We start from the raw sequence: 21,447 nt of genomic DNA, 5'->3' as shown, positions 1-21,447 counted from the left end.
GGAGACTGCTGGGGGGCTGGAACCTACGAGAAACATGATCAGGACTGCAAAGTCTAAAGCAGCCAAGGGGGTGGTGAGGGGACCAGTTGATTTTGTATGCAGGACAGGTGACTCACAAAGCTGAGGACACTCAGGTGGCGTCAGCCAGTGTTCCCTGAGGCCACCTCAACCTAATGTACTGGAGACGTTTGTTAGGAAGATTACAGACGGAAGCAGGAGCACCAAAAATAATTAATCTGTGAGCAGATTTTATTAAGTGTTGATTCATGGTGGTTCCATAAGCCAACAGTCCGTCAGAACTATAAATCAACAAGATAAAATGTTGCTGGCCCTCCATATTTCAGGCTGGGTACTGACATCTTAGAATCCACAGATTTTTAGCTGTATTGGTCGAGGACACCAGGATAAATGGCCTTGGCACCAAGTTCCCATTAACGACAATGGGCACCGAGTGGCTGATTCCCAAAGCACCCCACTGAGATGCCCCGCGCTGCCTCCTCTCGGCAGGAGCGCTAATGAGACTGAAATGAAAAAGGCGAACCACCAGGGGCGGAAATGCGGATAAAGCAAAACGGGAGTTCAAACTTGGCGAAGAGAAAGGACCAGAGAAGTCAAAGCAGGACAGAGGCCACAGGGGCTCAGCCCAGCCCAGCCTGGCCCAGCCCTGGCTGAGGAGAGCACCCAGGGACACCAAGGCAGACAGTGGGTGTCCTTGAGGGGGCAGGAGGCACAGGCAGCCCCTGATGAGTTTCATTGCCGGCCAGGAGGGCCCAGCAAGGGCCAGCTCAGTTGCAGCCCATCCACACACACAATGGCCAGCCCTGGCCAGCTGATGAAGACAGAGACCACCAGCATGGACCGTCTCAACAAGCTCCCACGTGAGCCAGGAGGTGGACAGAAACCACAGCCACCCCAAGCCAGAGGTGCAAACCCTGCCACCATGCCCTCCCTGCAGATGAAGGATGGCCACCAAGGCCTCCACTGCAGCCCCAGCACGGTCCTGCACACAGCAGGCACATGGCAAGGAAGTGCTGAGAGAACGAACCAGGCCTTCAGCTGATGGCCCGGCAGTGAACGCATCCCCAGCAGCCAGCAGAGGGGTGGGTGGGGAGTTAGTCCACACCACATTGCTGGCTGGGTGACAAGGTCCCTAGGACAGGAACCTGCCTTCCTTTCTTCCCACAGAGTTGAAGGGACGTGCTGGGCCTGGACCAGCACACCACCCACCTCCTCCAGAGGGCGTGTAGGACATACTGGACCCGCTGCAGCAACCAGGGACACCCGCCCAGAGCACAAACCAAATCCCAGTTCTCTCCTGCTCAAAACACAGCAGCAGCCCCTGCAGCAATCCCTAACTTGTCAGGCAAGAAGACCCTCCAAAAGTCTAAAAATCTCAGGACCTCCCCCAACACACACACATGCTGGCATGTGTCCACTTAACGTGTGTTGAGAAAACAGAAAATGACCAAGGGCCACAATGAGTCTGCTAATGTCATCAAGTGAATCTCAGTTGAGTATTCAACAGCATGGCCCACATCTGAGAAGCAAGGGCCCAAAGTTAGGTGAGCAGCCCTGTCACTCTGCAGGCAGTATGGCAGCTACGTGTGCTCATGGGACCCTCAGGCCAGGGGTACACTGCTGCACTTCCCGACCTTCTCTCCAAGCCCCCACCACACCGTGTGATAGGTATCCTGTGTCCCTGTGGCCCTACCTGCTTGAGAGCCCACTTCCTTCCCCCTGGAACAGGCTTTCTCTGCCCTGATGTCTCACTTAACTCCTGGCTCAGCTTGGGCCATGCTTCCTTCAGGAAGGCCCCTGGATTTTCTAAACTCCATGCTCCTGCAATTCCTACATCTCACTCTATCACTTCAGACTGGAGTGGCCTCTGCACTTCTGTCTCCAGCAGACATGACCTTCTCCAGATGGGACCCAGACCATGTTCAGCTCTATCTCACAGACAGCATGGCGACAGGGCGCATGGGCAGCAGGGAAGCAGGTGGGCAGCAGGTGTGGTGGCCTGGAAGACCTAGCACATCCTGGCTGTGACACTGCCTAGCTTGTGGTCCCAGACCAGCATGCAGAATGGCCCTTTCACAACTCTGATAGTCCTGCCTCTAAGGGTGACAGGGCCCACAGGACACTCGTATGGATGGCTGTGGAGAGATGCGTGGCACACAGTAGGTGCTTGGTGCTAACAGACTGCTGCGTCACCATCGGGCAATCATCACCATCAAGTGGCACCAAACTCCCCAAGTCTTGGCATGGACTTAAGAAGATGAGAAAGACCCCAAACCATCGGGGAAATGCCCCATGAGAGGGAAGTGCACCTACTCGGCACTGTGGGAAGGGTCCTGACCTGCAGTTACAGACATGGCGCCAAACCACCCCCAGCCCCTCACCACGGAGAGCCCTGAGCAGGCCACCGCGCCCTCAGGGCCTTGGTCTCCTCACCTGTGGAGTGGAAACCATCGCTGCAGCTGCTGTAGTAGGAATGCAAAGGCCTCGTGGAAAGTCAGAGGCACGATGGTGACCAGGCAGGGCCCTGACCAGCACCCCCGTCTCCTCTGCCCTGAGTGTACATGGGGCCCAAAGGAGCCATGAGGCCACCTGGGTGGCCCACAAGGAAAGGAGGACACCTGAGGTGGGCTCCAAGACTACAGTGACCTCAGCCCCCTCCTCAGACCTGCTGGGGCTGGACCAATCCCCCACGAGATCTTGGGAAAGGCCACCAGCCCTGGGACAGCCACACCATTGCAGGGCCAGGCAGGCAGGATGCTGGTCTCAGGGCTCCAGGAACTCTGGTCCCTCCTCTTGCCCCTGGTCGTGCTGCCCAGAAGTGACCACTGGGCATGGAAAGAGGCTAGGCCGGGAGGAGGGCAGCACAGGCCCGCACACCAGCTCTGTCAGCCCTGGTCCACTCTCACCAACACCTAGCAGGAAGCCTCAGGGACTGGGACCGCAGAAGGTACCACAGTGCCTGGGCACAGAGCTAGGGACAGGAACGCTCCTTCCGCTGACGCTTCCTCCGAGCCTGCTCAGAGTCATGCTCGTACCAGAATGATTCCACCTTGCCACCTTTTCAGTGTAGGCACTAAAGCAGAACCTGCCTGAAGACCTTCCTTAGGAGCTGAAGTCCTTACAGCTTTCAACAGTAATGGATTGGCAGGAACCCTATACTGGTCCCAACCAAAGGACACCATGATCAAGTTAAACTTGCTTCACGACAAACTGCATGTCAGAGTTGATTAAAAAGCTGCCTGGTTATCCAAGCCCCACAGCTTGCAGCTGAGACAGTCTCGAACCTTCTGTGGGGAGTTGGGAGCCCCCTCCCACTGCCATAAATCACATGCAACATGGGGCCAAGGACCCTCTAGAGAACCCTTCCCAGTGCAAGAGCTGCCCACTTGCCTTGGAACCATGATCCAGAGGAACGCACCTGTCTCCAGGTCTGTAAGGTGCAGAGCAAAGTCGAAACCGCCACTGAGGACGCGCCCGCCACAGGGAGACCACCGGGCAGCCCGCACCGCCTCACTGTGCAGGGAGTACGTCTGCATGCAGCGCCCTGAGTCCACGGCGTCCCACACCTACAAAGAAACACAGCACCTGATGTTGGAGGAGGCCCAATCTGGCTGGGCTGGCTGTCTGCGTAGGGCAGAGGCTCACGGCAGGGCTGGACTCCCACTATTTCACCATCAAAATGACATTGAGAGGCTAAAACATGTCTGTGCAGAAATGGGAAGACTTTCCTGTGTCTCCACTCCCCTACCCAAGCCCTTCCTGCCTGCTCCTGCCTGCAGGCACCAGAGTGCAGCCCTGTCACAGCCTCGCCTGCATCCCTGTGATCCGTACTGCAGAGGCCACCCCACACAGCCAGGCTAGACACATGGGCTCTGCTTTAAGACTATGGCCCAAGAAGGAGCCTGCCACGTCCAGAGCAAAGGGCAAACATCCACCCTGGCTTCCACAGGGGAGCACACTGAGCTCAGATTCCCATTACCCTCCATGCTGCCTAAGGGAAAGGCAGTGGCAACCCCACGGCTGCAGGTTGAAGGGGACGCTCCCAGCACACAGGTGGGGCCAGGCACCTCCACTAGACACGGCTCCTTGCCCATCCCATGAGATGGCCCAGCGGCGCCACCTCTCGGACCTCATCTCCACTCCACTAGGAGGAAGAGACCAGCATGGCGCAAGGCAGGGTGAGGGCTGAGGAGTGACGTGGCCTGGCGCGTGGCAGGGTGCTGCACAGGGCGGGACCACGCTGCTGCTGGACGCACTGCTTGGGGTGTGCTGGATTCTCCATGCTCCTGTTGACCACATCGGGCAAACCAAGCCTCACTTTGCTTAATGAGAGAAATCCACTCAAAGTGCAGCCGCCACCACCTGGACCCCAGGGGTAGCCTCCCGTTAAAGATGAGGAAAGTCGACCTGCCACGTCCTGAAGATCCTCACGATGCAAGGGGTTGAGTTCTGGAATATGTAAATATCTAAGGTCAGAAGCAGCCTTCAAAGAAGGTTCAGAAAGCTCAGTTCTGCCTTCCTGCCAGGTCAGTGGCTAGGGCTATAAGCTGGGAAACCAAGAAGCAGCAGCACTTGCATCTAGAGATGCGAGAAGCAACACAAGCAGCAGCCAGAGGGTTTCAAAGTACATGGGAATCCATGCAAGGGAAGTTCTGGGCAGGTAAGTGCTGTTCCTTGAAAACTGTGTACAAATATGATGCATGTAGGAGAAACTAAAGTAAAATGAAGGAACCAGATCTACAGGGTCGACACAGCTGAACAGCAAACACCAACACTGAGTACTCAAAACAGGTATCTATGCGGAGTAGGATGCCATTTTATTCCTAGTAACACATAACACACCACCTCATCCCCATTAAGATGGCTACTAACAAAAGATCAGAAAATAATGAGTGCAGGCAAGGATGTAGAATCAAATCCTCATGCACTGCTGGTGGGAATGCAAACTGTGCTGCTTTTTATGGAAGACAATTCCAGTTCCTCAAAAAGTTCAACACAGTCAGGCATGGTGCACACCCTGTGATCCCAGCTACTCTGGAGGCTGAGGCAGGAGGATGGCCAAGTTCAAGGCCAGCCTGAGCAAACTGGGGAGACACTGTCTCAAAATAAACCATAAAAAGGGGTAGGGGTGTAGCTCAGTGGTGGAGTGCCCTGGGTTCGATTCTTACTGCCACAAAACAAAACAAGAAAAAATGAAACACAGAATCTAGAAATTTCACTGTAGTCTATACCCGAAAAACTGAAACCAGGGTCTTGAGTAGATATTGCACCCCATGTTCACAGTGGCATTACTTAACAACAGCTAGAAGGTGCAGCAATCCATGTTGTCCATGGACAGCTGAATGGATAAACAAAGTGTGGCCCATCCACACAGTGGAACAGTACTCATCCCTGAAAACTAAGGACATCCTGATGCCTCCTGACATCATAACATGGATGAAAACAGTGTGCTTAGTGGAAGAAGTTAGATGAAAAAGAGACTCTACTTACATGAGGTATCCTGAGTAGTCAAAATCACAAACAGGAAGTAGACAGATTGCAGGAGGTCAGGGGGACAAGAGTTGTTTAAAAGGACAGTTTCAGTTTTGCAAGATGGTGGTGATGGTCACACACCAACGTTGATGTACTGAATGCCACCGACCTGCGTGAAAATGAATTTTTTGTTGCATTTCACCATGACTTTTAAGAACAGATACCAACAAAATGAAACCCTATCTAGTGTATTCATGCACTGGTAGTAAGACTATAACACGTGCATGGGGCGGTCGTTGCTCCTGGGCTGGAGGAAGGGAGCTGTGAACGCTGCTCAGGGTAGGAGAGAGCGAGAGGGAGAGCGACCCAAAGCGAAGATGCCCAAACGCTTCCCTCTGCAAAGTCCTTCAACCTATTCGCTCGTTCAGATGCTTCCTGAGCACCTGCTATTCGCTAGGCCCTGGAGGAATGGGAGACAAACAGGACTGAAATCCCTGTCACCGGAAGAGTCCGCATTCCAGGAAGGGAGAGACACTAAACAGAGAAGCAGAATCAGAGGTTCCTATTGGGCAGTGATAAAGACTGGCATTTTCAAAAATAAGCAGGAGGGCTGGGGCTGCGGCTCAGTGGTGGAGTGCTTGCCTAGGATGCATGAGGCCTTGGGTTCGAGTCTCAGCACCACATATAAATAAATAAATAAATAAATAGTCCATTAACAACTAAAAAATATTTTTAAAAAAATAAGGAGGAAAGGAGATTTCAAGGTCAGGGAAGAGGCTGAAATGGCAGCCGGATAGCCAGGTGCACCCCTCTGGGAAGAACTGAAGAGTGACAAAGAGTGCTGTGCAGAAATTGAGGGAAGAGCCTCCAGGGCAGGGACAGGAGTATGCCTGGAATGACTAAGCAACAGCAAGGTCAGTGTGTCTGGGGAATGAACAGGATGGGGATAGCGAGAGACGGGCATAAAATCACCAAGCACTCAGGGTGCACAGGCAGGACGTGGGGAGTGGGTTGGCGCCACTCCAACAGGACCCTCTGGCTGCCATGCAGGGAAGGGAAGCAGAGGCAGAGGAACCATGAGGAGGCTCCTGCGAGAGTCCAGGGCAGAGAGGAGAAGGGCATGGACCAGACAGAGGCGTGGAGAAGCAGGCCACCTTGGAAGGCAGAACCAAAAGGAACCTTGGATTGGAGGCGAAATATGAGGTCAAGAAAAGAATCCAGAACAACTCCCATGTTTGGGGCCTGAGCACCAAGAGGAGAAGAGTCACAAGGTGGGTGAGCCTACAGGAGGAGCAAGCCGGGGGAAGACCACCAGGAGCTCCATTCTGAACAACAGGCAGGTGGTCAAGCACATGACAAGATGACCAGAAAAGAGGTCCAGGATGGACACAGACTGTGCAAGTCACTGTCACGGAAATGCTGTCTGTCATGAGCTGGCTGAGCTCTCCAAGGGAATACATGCAGCAGAGCAGAAGGGAGGCCCTGGTCTCAACCTGGGGCCACAGGGTTCATAGGCTGGGAATTGGGAAGGAGATGGAGAGCCAGAAAAGGAGTCTGAGAAGAAGAGGCTAGTGAGGTGGGAGAAAAAGAGAGAGGGGCGCCCCAGAAGCCAAGAGAAGGGGCAGCTTGAGAAGAGACCCGCCAAAATGTCAAACACAGTTGGTGGCTGATCAAAGATAGGGACAAATCCTTCGCAGGAAGAATGAAACAGGGGGTACTGCAACTATACTACAAAGCAATAGTAACAAAAACGGCATGGTATTGGCACCAAAATAGAAAGGTAGATCAATGGTACAGAACAGAGGACATGGACACAAACCCAAATAAATACAATTTTCTCATACTAGACAAAGGTGCCAAAAATATGCAATGGAAAAAAGATAGCCTCTTCAACAAATGGTGCTGGGAAAACTGGAAGTCCATATGCAACAGAATGAAACTAAATCCCTATCTCTCACCCTGCACAAAACTCAACTCAAAAATGGATCATGTACCTCGGAATCAGACCAGAGACCCTGAACCTTATAGAAGAAAAAGTAGGTCCAAATTCAACTTTTCGGCATAGGATCAGACTTCCTTAACAGGACTCCCATAGCACAAGAAATAAAAGCAAGAATCAATAACTTGGATAGATTCAAACTAAAATAGCTTTCTCTCAGCAAAGGAAACTATCAGCAATGTGAAAAGAGAACTACAGAGAGGAAGAAAATCTTTGCCACTCATACTTCAGATAGACCACTAATTTCCAGAATATATAAAGAACTCAAAAACTCTACACCAAGAATACAAATAACCCAATCAACAGATGGGCTAAGGAAATGAACAAACACTTCACAGAAGATCTACAAGCAATCAACAAACATGAAAAAATGTTCAACACCTCTAGTAATAAGAGAAATGCAAATCAAAACTACCCTAAGATTCCATCTCACCCCAATTAGAATGGCGATTATCAAGAATACAAGCAACAATAGGTGTTGGCGAGGATGTGGGGAAAAAGGTACACTCATACATTGCTGGTGGGGCTGCAAATTAGTGCAGCCACTCTAGAAAGCAGTGTGGAGATTCCTCAGAAAACTTGGAATGGAACCATCATTTGACCCAGCTATCCCACTCCTCGGCCTATACCCAAAGGACTTAAAATCAGCATACTACAGTGATACAGCCACATCAATGTTCATAGCTGCTCAATTCACAATAGCCAGACTGTGGAACCAACCTAGATGCCCTTCAATTGATGAATGGATAAAGAAACTGTGGTATATATATATACAATGGAATATTACTCAGCTATAAAGAATAATAAAATTATGGCATTTGCAGGCAAATGGATGAAACTGGAGAATATTATGCTAAGTGAGATAAGCCAATCTCAAAAATACAAAAGGCGAATGATCTCATTGATAAGCGGATGATGACACATAATGGGGGGTGAGAGGGAGGCAAGAATGGAGGAAGGAAGGACTGTATAGAGGGAAAAGAGGGGTGGGGGGGAAGGAAAAAACAGAATGAATCATTACCCTATGTAAATGTATGATTACGCAAATGGTATGCTGTTACTCCATGTACAAACAGAAACAACATGTATCCCATTTGTTTACAATAAAAATAAATTAAAAAAAAAAAAAAGATAGGGACAGACCTCTGGATTTCACAACCTCGGCTGCATTAACAAGTGTCTGTTAGGTTACTTTCTGTGCTTCTGAGTATAATATATACTTATAGGACTGGGGATATAACTCAGTTGGTAGAGTGCCTGCCTTGCAAGCACAAGGCCCTGGGTTCAATCCCTGGTACCGCAAAAAAAAAAAAAAAAAAATATATATATATATATATATATATAATTATAAGCATTTCATAATTTAAAATAAAGATGTTAAGTTAGTGAGGAGGGAGGGTAGGAGAACAAAAAAAAAGAAGGAAAATAATGGATGAAGGAAGGAAAGAAGAGGAGGCAGAGAGCAGAAACGAAGGGGGATGAAAAGGAAGGCGCAGAGGAAGAGGCAGTAGAGGAAGAGGCAGAGAGGAGAAGAGAGGAAAGAAGAGCAGGGAAGAGGAGGAGCAGAGGATGGGGGAAGGATGGTGGCTGTCACAAAGGAAAGATGAATGAGGAAACGCAGGTTCTATGATGCCAAGGCCCAAACGCAGCCCGGCACATGGGAATTCATGCCAGGGCCTCCTAAAGCACCCCCACGGGGCTCAAGGTGACCATCAAGCTGATCATCAAGCTGACCATCAAGCTAGACACCAGCTAAAAATGCCCCCAGGTGAACAGCATCTGCTGGCTCTCCTAACTGGTACCAACAAGACCGGTCCGGTTGACCACCTCTCCCAACTACCCAGGCAAGGGAGAGAAGAATCTCTGCCAGTCGCTCTCCCTAATTGAATTTAATGTTCGCTTTCAGGCTTTAAAGATTAATTTCCAAGCAGTGTGGCAGCCTGAAGTGTCTGCCTTTCCTCAGTGAAGTACTCAGAGATCCCAAACTGCCTGTGCAGAAGGAGCTAGGTCTTCTGTCAAATACCACCGCAAGACGGTCTATAGGTCCAACCAGGAAACAGACCTGAGGCGACATGACAAACACAACAGGGTGCACTCACTTGCCCAGCCCCCACATGCCCCGGTCCCCATGTGCCCCATGTGCCCCACGTGCCAGGAGTCCCTTGTGGTCTCCCAGGGTTGGAACAGGGCCAAGGACTTTAGCTTCAGGTAACATTCTTCCTGCCTGCCAGACTTTTGTTTATGATTATATGACAAACGCAATCTCCTTGTAAAATATTCAGACTACACAGAAGTGCAGAAAGCAAGATCCTGTAGGAATCCACATCAGAATTGTTTCTCTGATTATACTGGAAATAAGTGTGCTCTGCAAAAAATATATGCAAGAACAGAAAAACACACAAAAAAATACAAGCTGTCCCTAACTCCACCACCTGGAGATAATGGCTGTCAAGATTCTTGCCTCCCATGGGGCCTCACCTGCAACTCCAGACTCTGGGACCCTCCTTGTTCAGCCTGGGCTCCTGGCCACCTGGCAGCTCCTGATGCTCCAGAAAATGATTCCAGAGACCACCTCAAACTTGTGGAGCTCAGCACAAGCCTGTGCAGCCAGTGCCCCAGACTCACTGAAGAGCCAGGACCAGTCCGATTGCCTGCAGATGCTGGGGAACCCACGATGTGCGTTCAAGGGCTAGAACTGCCTTGAGTCTACGGAGTAGCTGGGGAGACACCTCAACCAGACTGAATATTCCCACCCAGGAAGAGGACCAAACTCTCTACTTACTCAGGTCTGCTTTGATTTCTCTTAGTGAGTACAGTTTGAAAGTGAAAAAAACTTATACATCTTTTGGCAAATGTAACCCTAATGATCTCCTATTCTGATGACACTGTAAATGAGTTTTTAAATTCTAATTTCATATTTCTTTCTGTAGCCTTAGTGAACTCCCATCTCAGCTCTAGAAGCTATTTTACAGGTCCAAGGGATCTTCCTGCTCACCCCATCCTGTCATCTGCACACCGCCTCACCTCCTCCAGAGGATGTCTTCTGCTCTCCCGCTTCACTGGCCGCCTGTCCAGTCATGCCAATGACATGTGGGGAATGGGGCCTCTTACCAGCTCAGGGAAGTCCTGGCTCTAGTTTGCAGAAACAACTTTTATCAGGAATAAACGCTGGCTACTGTCAAACCACATCGCCTGAAATGATCATATCATTTTTCTTTTCTAGTTGATCATTATTATTTATAGTTCGGTCATTGATGTTGAATCACACTGGTTGATCATCAAATGTTAAGCCAAGCTTGCACTTCTGGGACAAATTCTATTCAGTCTCAATATTTCAAGTTCATACAGTTGAAGTGATTCACCCACATTTTACTTAAAAATTTAGCATTTGAGTTCATGAGAGATACTGGTCTGTGACTTTCCCTTATCTATTTTCTTGGTTTGGCATCAGGGTAATGATGTCCTCATGAAGGGAGTTGGAAGTGCCCCCTCTCCTTGATATTCTGGAATGGTCTGTGTAGAAGTCTATATTTGCGAGGACTGCTATAACAAAGTACCACCAACTGGATGGCCTGAGTGACGGAAGCGAGCATCTCCAGTTCTGAAACTGCAGGGCTGGGCCCTTCTGAGGGCTGTGAGGGAGGATCGGGTCCAGGCTTGTCTCTGACTCATCTAGAGCTGTCTTCAAGTCCAGGAGCCATCCGCCTTCCGAGGGTCTCTCTCCGGATCTCCCGGCTGTAAGAACAACAGTCGAATAGGATCAGGGCCCACTGAGACCTCCTTGACTTGACAGCATCTAACACGCCTCCAAATGAGCCTCCAAATGAGGCCACATCCTCAACTGCTGGGCTAAGACTTCACTACAAACCTGGGGGCAGGGCACAACTCAACCCACAGCAAGCTGGTATTATTTCTTCTGAAGTGCTCGGGAGAATTCATGAGCCAAGGTGTTTAGACCTGTAGCTTGCTCCCTGGGAAGATTTTTAACTACAAATCAACTTTCTTAAATAGATGAGGCTTTCTGAATCTCTGTTTCTTCCTGGGTGAGCTTTTATTATTTGGGTCTTTCAGGGGGTTTATTCATGTCATCTAATTTGTGGAATTCACTGGCATAAAGCTTCTCGTGTATTAGCTTAGATTCTGTTAACATCTGCAGGATCTGTAAGCAAGTCACTTTCCTTACTCCTGATATGGATAATTTGAATCTTCTTGCTTTTACTGAGTCCAGCTAAAGTTACTTTTAAACTCTCATTGGTCTCAAAGAACCACTTTTTTGATTCACTGATTTTTCTCTACTAATTTTCTGTTTTCTATTTCAATTATTTATGATTTTTATTTCCTTTATTTCTTTTATTTTGCTTATTTGGATTGAATTTGCTGTTTTTTTCTGGTGTCTTAAGGTAGAAACGTGGATCACTGAATTGAAAATTTCTCCTCTACTAATATAAAGCATTTGGTGATATAAATTGTGATCTAAGAACTGTTTTAACTATATCCTACATTTTTTATACTGTATTTTTGTTTGCATTCATTTCAAAACACTTTCTAATATCCCTATCAGTTTTTTTTCTTTTTCCTTTGACCCACGGAACATGTTTTGTTCAGCTGGGTGCAGTGGTGCATGCCTGTAATCCCAGCTACTCAGGAGGCAGAGACAAAACTTTGGCAGGTTCGAGGCCAGCCTGGGCAACTTACCAAGACTCTGTCTCAATACATAAATAAATAAATAAAAAGGGCTGGAGACATGGTTCAGTGGTAGAGCACCCCTGGTTCAACTCCCAATACTGCAAAATAAACAAAAAAGTATATGCTGTTTTAATTTGCATTTCTCTAATTGCTAAAGATGTCAAACATTTTTTTCATATATTTGTTGACCACACATATTTCTTATTTTGAAAAATGTCTGTTCAGATCCTTTGCCTGTTTACTGACCAGGTTATTTGTGGGAGTTGTTTTTGTTTTTGGTACTGGAGATTGAACTCAGGGGTACTCGACCACTGAGCCGCATCACCAGCCCTATTTTGTGTTTTATTTAGAGACAGGGTCTCATTGAGTTGCTCAGCACCTCGATTATGATAAGGCTGGCTTTGAACTCAAGACCCTCCTGACTCAGCCTCCAGAGCCACTGGGAATACAGGTATGTGCCACCGAGCCTGGTTTGGTTTTGGTGGTTTTTGTTTTTGTGTTTGTTTGTTTGTTTTTGTTTTGTTTTGTTTTGTTTTGCTGGTGTTAAGCTTTTTGAGTTCTTTGTACATCCTGGAGATTAACGTCTTATCTAAAGTGCAGGTGGCAAAGATTTTCTCCATTCTGTAGGTTCTCTCTTTATGTTCTTGATTGTTTCCTTTGCTGTGAAGAAGTTTTTTAGTATGATGCCATTCCATTTATTGATCATTGCTTTTACTTCTTGAGCTGTAAGAGTCTTGTTAAGGAAGTCAGTTCCCAAACTGACATGTTGTAATGTTGGGCCTTCATTTTCTTCTTGTAGGAACAGGGTCTCTAGTCTAATGCCTAGGTCTTTGATCCACTTTCGGTTGTTTTGTGCAGAGTGAGAGATAGGGTTTAAATTTCATTCTACTACATGTGGATTTCCACTTTTCCCAGCACAATTTCACTCCAACCAGAATGGCAATCATCAAGAATACAAGTAATGCCAGGGATGGTGGCACACGTCTGTAATCCCAGTGGCTCAGGAAGCTGAGACAGGAGGATCACAAGTTCAAAGTCAGCCTCAGCAAAAGTGAGGAGCTAAGCAACTCAGTGAGACCTGTCTCTAAATAAAATACAAAATAGGCAATCATCAAGAATACAAGTAATGCCAGGGATGGTGGCACACGTCTGTAATCCCAGTGGCTCAGGAAGCTGAGACAGGAGGATCACAAGTTCAAAGTCAGCCTCAGCAAAAGTGAGGAGCTAAGCAACTCAGTGAGACCTGTCTCTAAATAAAATACAAAATAGGGCCAGGGATGTGGCTCAGTGGTCGAGTGCCCCTGAGTTCAATCCCCAATACCCCCCCCCCAAAAAAAAAAAAACAAAAAAACCACAAGTAACAATTAAGGTTGTTGAGAATGTGGGGAAAAGGGTACCAGGGTACCCTCATACACTGTTGGTGGGACTGCAAATTAGTGCAACCACTCCAGAAAGCAGTTTAGAGGTTTCTTAAAAAACTAGGAATAGAGCCACCATTGATCCCACTCCTCAGTATCTATCCAAAGGAATTAAAATCAGCGCAACACAGTCACATCAACATTTATAGCAGCTCAATTCACAATAGCTAGATGTCCATCAATAGGTGAATGGATACAGAAATTGTGGTATATACACACAATGTAATACTACTCAACCAAAAGGAAGAATGACTTTATGACATTCACTGGTAAATAGATGAACCTGGAGACTATCATGCTAAGTGAAATAAGCCAATCCCAAAAAACCAAAGGTTGAATGTTCTCTCTGATATGTGGGTGGTGACCTACAACAAGGCGGAGAGGAGGGTAAGAACAGAAGTTCAGAGAATTAGACAGAGGGGAATGAAGGGAAGAGGGGGCATGGGAATAGGAAGGACGTGGACTGAATCTGATCTAATTTTGCTATGTACAAACAGAAATACCACACAGTGAATCTCCACATCCTATACATTCACAAGATTAGGATCCTAATTAGGAAAAGATATATTCCATGCTTGTATAAATATATCAAAATAGATTCTACTGTCATGTAAAACTAAAAAGAACCAATAAAAAGAAAAACAGAACAATCTCAGGACTTGAAAGAAATCAGGTTTCAAGGCGCCTATCATCCGCCATTTGCCTGCCTCTCGCCTGTCCATCCCCTGCCTTACACCTATCCATTACCCAACGCACGAGGTTCACCTCCTGATCATCCGACAACAGTCAGCAAACTGATCGCCAACCGCCAGTGGAGCGCCAGTTGTCTGCTGTTGCCTGGAAGTTCTCTGTCACAGTACCTGCATGTTTGGTTACACGTGGCTGCCGCCATTTTGAGACAACAGCCAGGCCCCGCAGGACCCCTGGCCGGACTAACTGAGCCCCATCTGCAGGATCCCTCAGTCTGACCGATCACTCCTTGCCTCTGGGGCCGTCACATCGACTGACTGCTCCCCGCCGCCAGGACCCCCAGACCAACTGACCGTGCCCTATCACCGGGACCCCAGATCGACTGATTACAACCGGCCTCCAGGATCCCACAACCACACCAAACATACCACCCCTGACTGACCAATCACATCCCGCCTGTAGGACCTCCAGCTGACCACGTCCACACCCTGAGCTGCAGCTCCCCATTTGCCAACACATTTTGAAGCCAGAACGGTCATCTTGGATAATCCTGGAAGCCGTAGCTCCGATCTTTAGGTGGGGCAAATCCCATCCTGAGACGCCTGCTGGAGACTTGAAGCTCATTGTCAGGTTTTATTACTTGGGGAAACTAAGTCTTAAGAGATTTGGGTCTGTACCTGCTTTAAAGTCATATATGATTACTTTGTAACTGGTTAAACAAACAACTGTTACTTAGGTTACAGCAATATTGTTGACACACAAAATATATGAGACCAGGTATGTGTATGCATCTGAGAACTATCTGTCTAAGCCTTGTCTAAGTGTTATGTAAAATGAAAGTTTATGTACATTTACTGGCAAGATAACCAGTAAGGGTTCTCTTTTATGCATTGTATCTGACATAGAAGGGCCACAATGTCAGTTGAAGACCTGTCTCATATCTGTTCACTTTGACTCAGCCGACTTCTGATCATTAACACTGTTTCCAAAATGTATAAGAGATTTAAAGCTGTTCTTTGATTTTTGTGAACCCATGTAGACCTGTGATTATTGTTATCATGCACTCTGAATTCTAAATTGTATTTTAAATTAGTTAAATGCAAAGTTTAGGAGAGCACTTTGTCAAGTTGGTATTCCTCTGAACTAAAATTATCAGTAGCAAGTCTCAGATTTGTACAGAAATAACAAATTTGGTTGGTATTTATTTATGTCATTTCATGTTTTATAGCCAGATAAAGTAACCTGTTGTCAATAAGTCATATGTACAATTTTATGTTACTCTTCACACTGGAATTGGAATTTAAATGCATTTTTGGAAGATAATAAGGAGATCCTGATCTGTTTAAAGCTGAAACTGTAAAACCTGGAAGCATTCTGTCACTTTTTCCACAAAAAGAAAGTTAAAAGCTCTATTAGCTTTGCTTTGATTCATGTTTCAGATGTAATGTTGTATTGTGTTACTCATGAAGAGCCCCACCTTACCTGAGATAAGGCTCTGCCTCCCACCTTACTCCATGCTAAAATGCCTCCAAAATAGGCTAGAGTTCAACTCATTTAAAGTTGTGTTCAAAAGATTGATTTTTGTGTGAAGATTATTGAGATCAAACATACTATATAGCTAAGTAAAGGTTCAAGTTAATTAAAAAAAAAAAGACCAAATTTAAGAATTATTGGGATTGAGGAAGGCACAGAGATACAAAGCAAAGGAGTGAACAACCTATTCAATGAAATAATATCAGAAAATTTCTCAAACCTGAAGAATGAAATGGAAAATCAAATACAAGAGGCTTACAGAACACCAAATGCACAAAATCCACAACCAAGATCCACACCAAGATCCACACCAAGGCACATTATAATGAAAATGCCTAACATTCAAAATAAAGATAGGATTTTGAAGGCCACGAGAGAAAAGCATCAGATTACATATAGGGGGAGACCAATAAGGATAGCATCTGACTTCTCAACCCAGACTCTAAAAGCTAGAAGGGCCTGGACCAACATATTTCAAGCTCTGAAAGAACATGGTTGCCAACCAAGAATCCTATACCCTGCAAAACTAAACTTCAGACTTGAAGATGAAATAAAATCCTTCCATGATAAACAAAAGTTAAAAGAATTTACAAATAGAAAGCCTGCACTACAGAATGTTCTAAAAAAATATTCCAAGAGGAGGAAATGAAAAACAACAATGGAGGTCAGCAAAGGGAGGAACTACCTTAGAGAAAAACCACTTAAAGGAGAAACCAAGCCAACTTAAAAACCAAAAATAAGTCAAATGACTGGGAATACAAATCATATCTCAATAATAACCCTGAATGTTAATGGCCTAAACTCATCAATCAAAAGACACAGACTGGCAGAATAGATTAAAAAGAAAGACCCAACAATATGCTGCCTGCAAGAGACTCATCTCATAGAAAAAGACATCCACAGACTAAAGGGGAAAGGATGGGAAAAAACCTACCACACACATGGACTCAGTAAAAAAGCAGGGGTTTCCATCCTTATATCAGATAAAGTGAACTTCAAGCCAAAGTTAGTCAGAAGAGATAAAGAAGGACATTTCATACTGCTTAAGGGAACCATAAATCAGGAAGACATAACGATAATAAATATTTATACCCCAAGCAATGGTGCATCCCTGTACATCAAACAAATCCTACTCAATTTCAGGAATCACATAGACCACAACACAATAATTCTGGGTGAATTTAACACACTGCTGTCACCACTAGATAGATCTTCCAAACAAAAACCAACCAAAGAAACCATAGAACTAAATTACACAATCAATAACCTAGACTTAATAGACATACATAGAATATTCCATCCATCAACGAGTGAATTCACTTTCTTCTCAGCAGCACATGGAACCTTCTCAAAAATAGACCATAGGTTATGCCACAAAGCAGCCCTTAGGAAATGCAAAAAAATAGAGATACTGCCTTGTGCTCTATCAGTTCATAATGGACTGAGAGTAGAAATCAATGACAAAATAAAAAACAGAAATTACTCTAACACCTGGAGACTAAATAATATGCTACCTTAGAGAATGAAACATGGATAACAGAAAACAGGGAGGAGATAAAAAAATTCTTAGAGGTCAATGAGAACGACGATACAACATATCAAAATCTCTGGGACACTATGAAAGCGGTACTAAGAGGAAAATTCATGCATAGAGCGCATTCCAGAAAAGAATGAAAAGTCAACAACTAAATGACCTAACATTACAGTTCAAAGCCCTAGAAAAAGAAGAACAGAATAGCATCAAAAGTAGAAGAAGACAGGAAATAATTAAAATCAGAGCTGAAATCAATGAAACTGAAACAAAAGAAACAATTCAAAAAATTGACAAAATAAAAAGTTGGTTCTTTGAGAAAGTAAACAAAATAGACAAATCCTTAGCCACACTAAAAAAGAGAAGAAGAGAGAAGATTCAAATTACTAAAATTTGTGATGAAAAAGGAAATATCAAGACAGACACCACTGAGATACAGAACATAATGAGAAGCTACTTTGAAAATTTGTATTCCAACAAAATAGAAACTACCGAAGACATTGACAAATTTCTAGAGACATATGCTCCTCCCAAACTGAACCAGGAGGACATACACGATTTAAACAGATCAATATCAAGCAATGAAATACAAGAAGCCATTAAAAACCTACCATCCAAGAAAAGCCCAGAACTAGACGGATTCTCAGCCGAGTTCTACAAGACCTTCAAAGAAGAACTCATTCCAATACTTCTCAAAGTATTCCAGGAAATAGAAAAGGAGGTTACCCTACCAAACTCATTCTATGAAGCTAATATCACCCTCATACACAAACCAGGAAAAGACACATCAAGGAAAGAAAATTTTAGACCAATATCCTTGATGAATATACGTGCAAAGATCCTTAACAAAATATTGGCAAACCGTATCCAAAAACATGTTAAGAAAATTGTGCACCACGATCAAGTGGGGTTCATCCCTGGAATGCAAGGATGGTTCAACATCCATAAATCAATAAATGTAATCCATCATGTCAATAGACTTAAGGATAAGAATCATATGGTTATTTCAATTGATGCAGAAAAGCGTTTGACAAAATACAATACCCCTTCATGTTCAAAACACTAGAAAAAATAGGGATAGAAGGAACATACTTGAACATTGTAAAGGCTATTTATGCTAAGCCCAGGGCCAACATCATTCTTAATGGAGGAAAAACTGAAACCATTCCTCTTTCACCACTTCTATTCAATTCTGTCCTCGAAACTCTAGCCAGAGCAATTAGGCAGACCAAAGAAATTAAAGGGATATAAATAGGAAAAGAGGAACTTAAGGTGTCACTATTTGCTGATGACATGATTCTATATTTAGAGGATCCAAAAACCTCCTCCAGAAAACTTCTAGACCTCATCAATGAATTCAGCAAAATAGCAGGCTATAAAATCAACACGCATAAATCTAAAGCATTTTTATACGCAAGCGATGAAACAGCTGAAAGGGAAATGAGGAAAACAACTCCATTTGCAATAGCCTCAAAAAAAAATAAAATACTTGGGAATCAATCTAACCAAAGAGGTTAAAGATCTCTACAATGAAAACTTCAAAACATTGAAGAAAGAAATTGAGGAAGACCTTAGAAGGTGGAAAGATATCCCACGTTCTTGGATAGGCAGAACTAATATTGTCAAAATGGCCATACTACCAAAAGTGCTATACAGATTCAATGCAATTCCAATTAAAATCCCAATGATGTACCTTACAGAAATAGAGCAAGCAATCATGAAATTCACCTGGAAGAATAAGAAACCCAGAATAGCTAAAGCAATCCTTAGCAGGAAGAGTGAAGCAGGGGGTATCGCAATACCAGACCTTCAACTATACTACAAAGCAATAGTAACAAAAACGGCTTGGTATTGGCACCAAAATAGACAGATAGATCAATGGTACAGAATAAAGGACACGGACACAAACCCAAATAAATACAAATTTCTCAAACTAGACAAAGGTGCCAAAATTATGCAATGGAGAAAAGATAGCCTCTTCAACAAATGGTGCTGGGAGAATTGGAAATCCATATGCAACAGAATGAAACTAAACCCATATCTCTCACCATGCTCGAAACTAAACTCAAAATGGATTAAGGACCTCGGAATCAGACCAGAGACCTTGCATCTTATGGAAGAAAAAGTAGGTCCAGAGCTTCAACATGTCGGCTTAGGACCAGACTTCCTCAACAGGACTCCCATAGCACAAGAAATAAAAGCAAGAATCAATAACTGGGATAGATTCAAACTAAAAAGTTTTCTCTCAGCAAAGGAAACTATCAGCAATGCGAAGAGAGAGCCTACAGAGTGGGACAAAATCTTTGCCAATCATACTTCAGATAGAGCACTAATCTCCAGAATCTATAAAGAACTCAAAAAACTCTACACCAAGAATGCAAATAATCCAATCGACAAATGGGCTAAGGAAATGAATAGACACTTCACAGAAGAAGATCTACAAGCAATCAACAAACTTATGGAAAAATGTTCAACATCTCTAGTAATAAGAGAAATGCAAACCAAAACCACCCTAAGATTCCATCTCACCCCAATAAGAATGGTGATAATCAAGAATACAAGCAACAACAGGTGTTGGAGAGGATGTGGGGAGAAAGGTACACTCATACATTGCTGGTGGGGCTGCAAATTAGTGCAGCCACTCTAGAAAGCAGTGTGGAGATTCCTTAGAAAACTTGGAATGGAACCATCATTTGACCCAGCTATCCCACTCCTTGGCCTATACCCAAAGGACTTAAAATCAGCATATTACAGAGATACAGCCACATCAATGTTCATAGCTGCTCAGTTCACAATAGCCAGATTGTGGAACCAACCTAGATGTCCCTCAATTGATGAATGGATAAAGAAACTGTGGTGTATATATATATATATATACACATACACACACACACACACACACACACACATATACACAATGGAATATTACTCAGCCATAAAGAATGATAAAATTATGGCATTTGCAGGCAAATGGATGAAACTGGAGAATATCATGCTAAGTGAGATAAGCCAATCTCAAAAAACCAAAGGACGAATGATATCGCTGATAAGTGGATGATGACACATAATGGGGGATGGGTGGGGTTAGTGTTAGGGTTAGAGTTAGGGTTAGGGAGGGGGGCAAGAATGGAGGAAGGAAGGACTGTATAGAGGGAAAAGAGGGATAGGAGGGGTGGGGGGGAAGGGAAAAAATAACAGAATGAATCAAACATCATTACCCTATGTAAATGTATGATCACGCAAATGGTATGCTGTTATTCCATGTACAAACAGAAACAACATGTATCCCATTTGTTTACAATAAAAATAAATTAAAATTTAAAAAAAGAAAAACAGAAAAAAGATTTTTATGTGTGTTGTTCAGTTTCCAAACATTTGGGGATTTTCCTGATTATCTTCATTACTGGTTTTCAATTTTAAACCCTTCAGAGTTTAGAATATACTCTGACTTATTTCAATCCTCTTAAATTTGCTGATAGGTTTGTTTCAGGGCCCGTCTTGGTGGACAATCTGTGTGTGCCTGAAAGAATGTGTTCCACTGCTATTGCACAGGGTCCCTCAAATGCCAGTCAGGCCAAACTGGGTGACCCTGCTGTTCTGAGCTTCTCTGTCTTCTCCGATTTTCTGTCCACTTGATCTATTGGTTACTGAGAAAGGGGCTGAGCTCTCCAGCTACCCGTGTGGATTTTAGTGCTGCTCCACTGTGTTCTGTCAGTCTCTTCATATATTTCACAGCTCTCATTGTGCATGCGGATAACCTACTCTCTGTGTAGGCACTAGTGCTAGGCACCTGACACATTCTGTGATGGACGGACCCCTCTGTTGTCCTAAGAATGCTCTCTGTATCCCTGGAAACATTCCTTCTCTGAAAATTTGCTCTGTCTGACATTTATCTAGTCACTCCGGCTTTCTTTCATCACTAGTTTAGGTGATCTTTTTCGACTTTTACATTTAACCTTTTTGTGTCTTTCCAATTAAAAGTGGGTTCGTTGTAGGAGTTGTGTACTGCCTTTTTATCCCACCTCATGATCTCTGTCTTTTAAATAGGTGTTTGGATCTTTTCATCCATTATTGATATGGTTAGGCTTAAATCTTACTAT

At 44.8% G+C, this 21,447-nt stretch overlaps 1 protein-coding gene across 2 annotated transcripts in view; it reads right to left on the bottom strand.

Moving 5' to 3' along the window:
• Nucleotides 1–21,447, bottom strand: part of Wdr25 (WD repeat domain 25) — a 134,887-nt gene that overhangs the window by 46,251 nt on the left and 67,189 nt on the right. For both annotated transcript variants that reach the window (XM_047538465.1, XM_047538464.1), the window contains exon 3: nucleotides 3,437–3,584. In XM_047538465.1, the coding sequence (XP_047394421.1) occupies nucleotides 3,437–3,584 (148 nt within the window). The remainder of the gene's footprint in view (nucleotides 1–3,436; nucleotides 3,585–21,447) is intronic.

The sequence above is a fragment of the Sciurus carolinensis genome, chromosome 2, assembly GCF_902686445.1.
Source record: "Sciurus carolinensis chromosome 2, mSciCar1.2, whole genome shotgun sequence".
Classification (NCBI taxonomy): Eukaryota; Metazoa; Chordata; class Mammalia; order Rodentia; family Sciuridae; genus Sciurus; species Sciurus carolinensis.
This window is presented reverse-complemented; position numbering and strand designations above follow the sequence as displayed.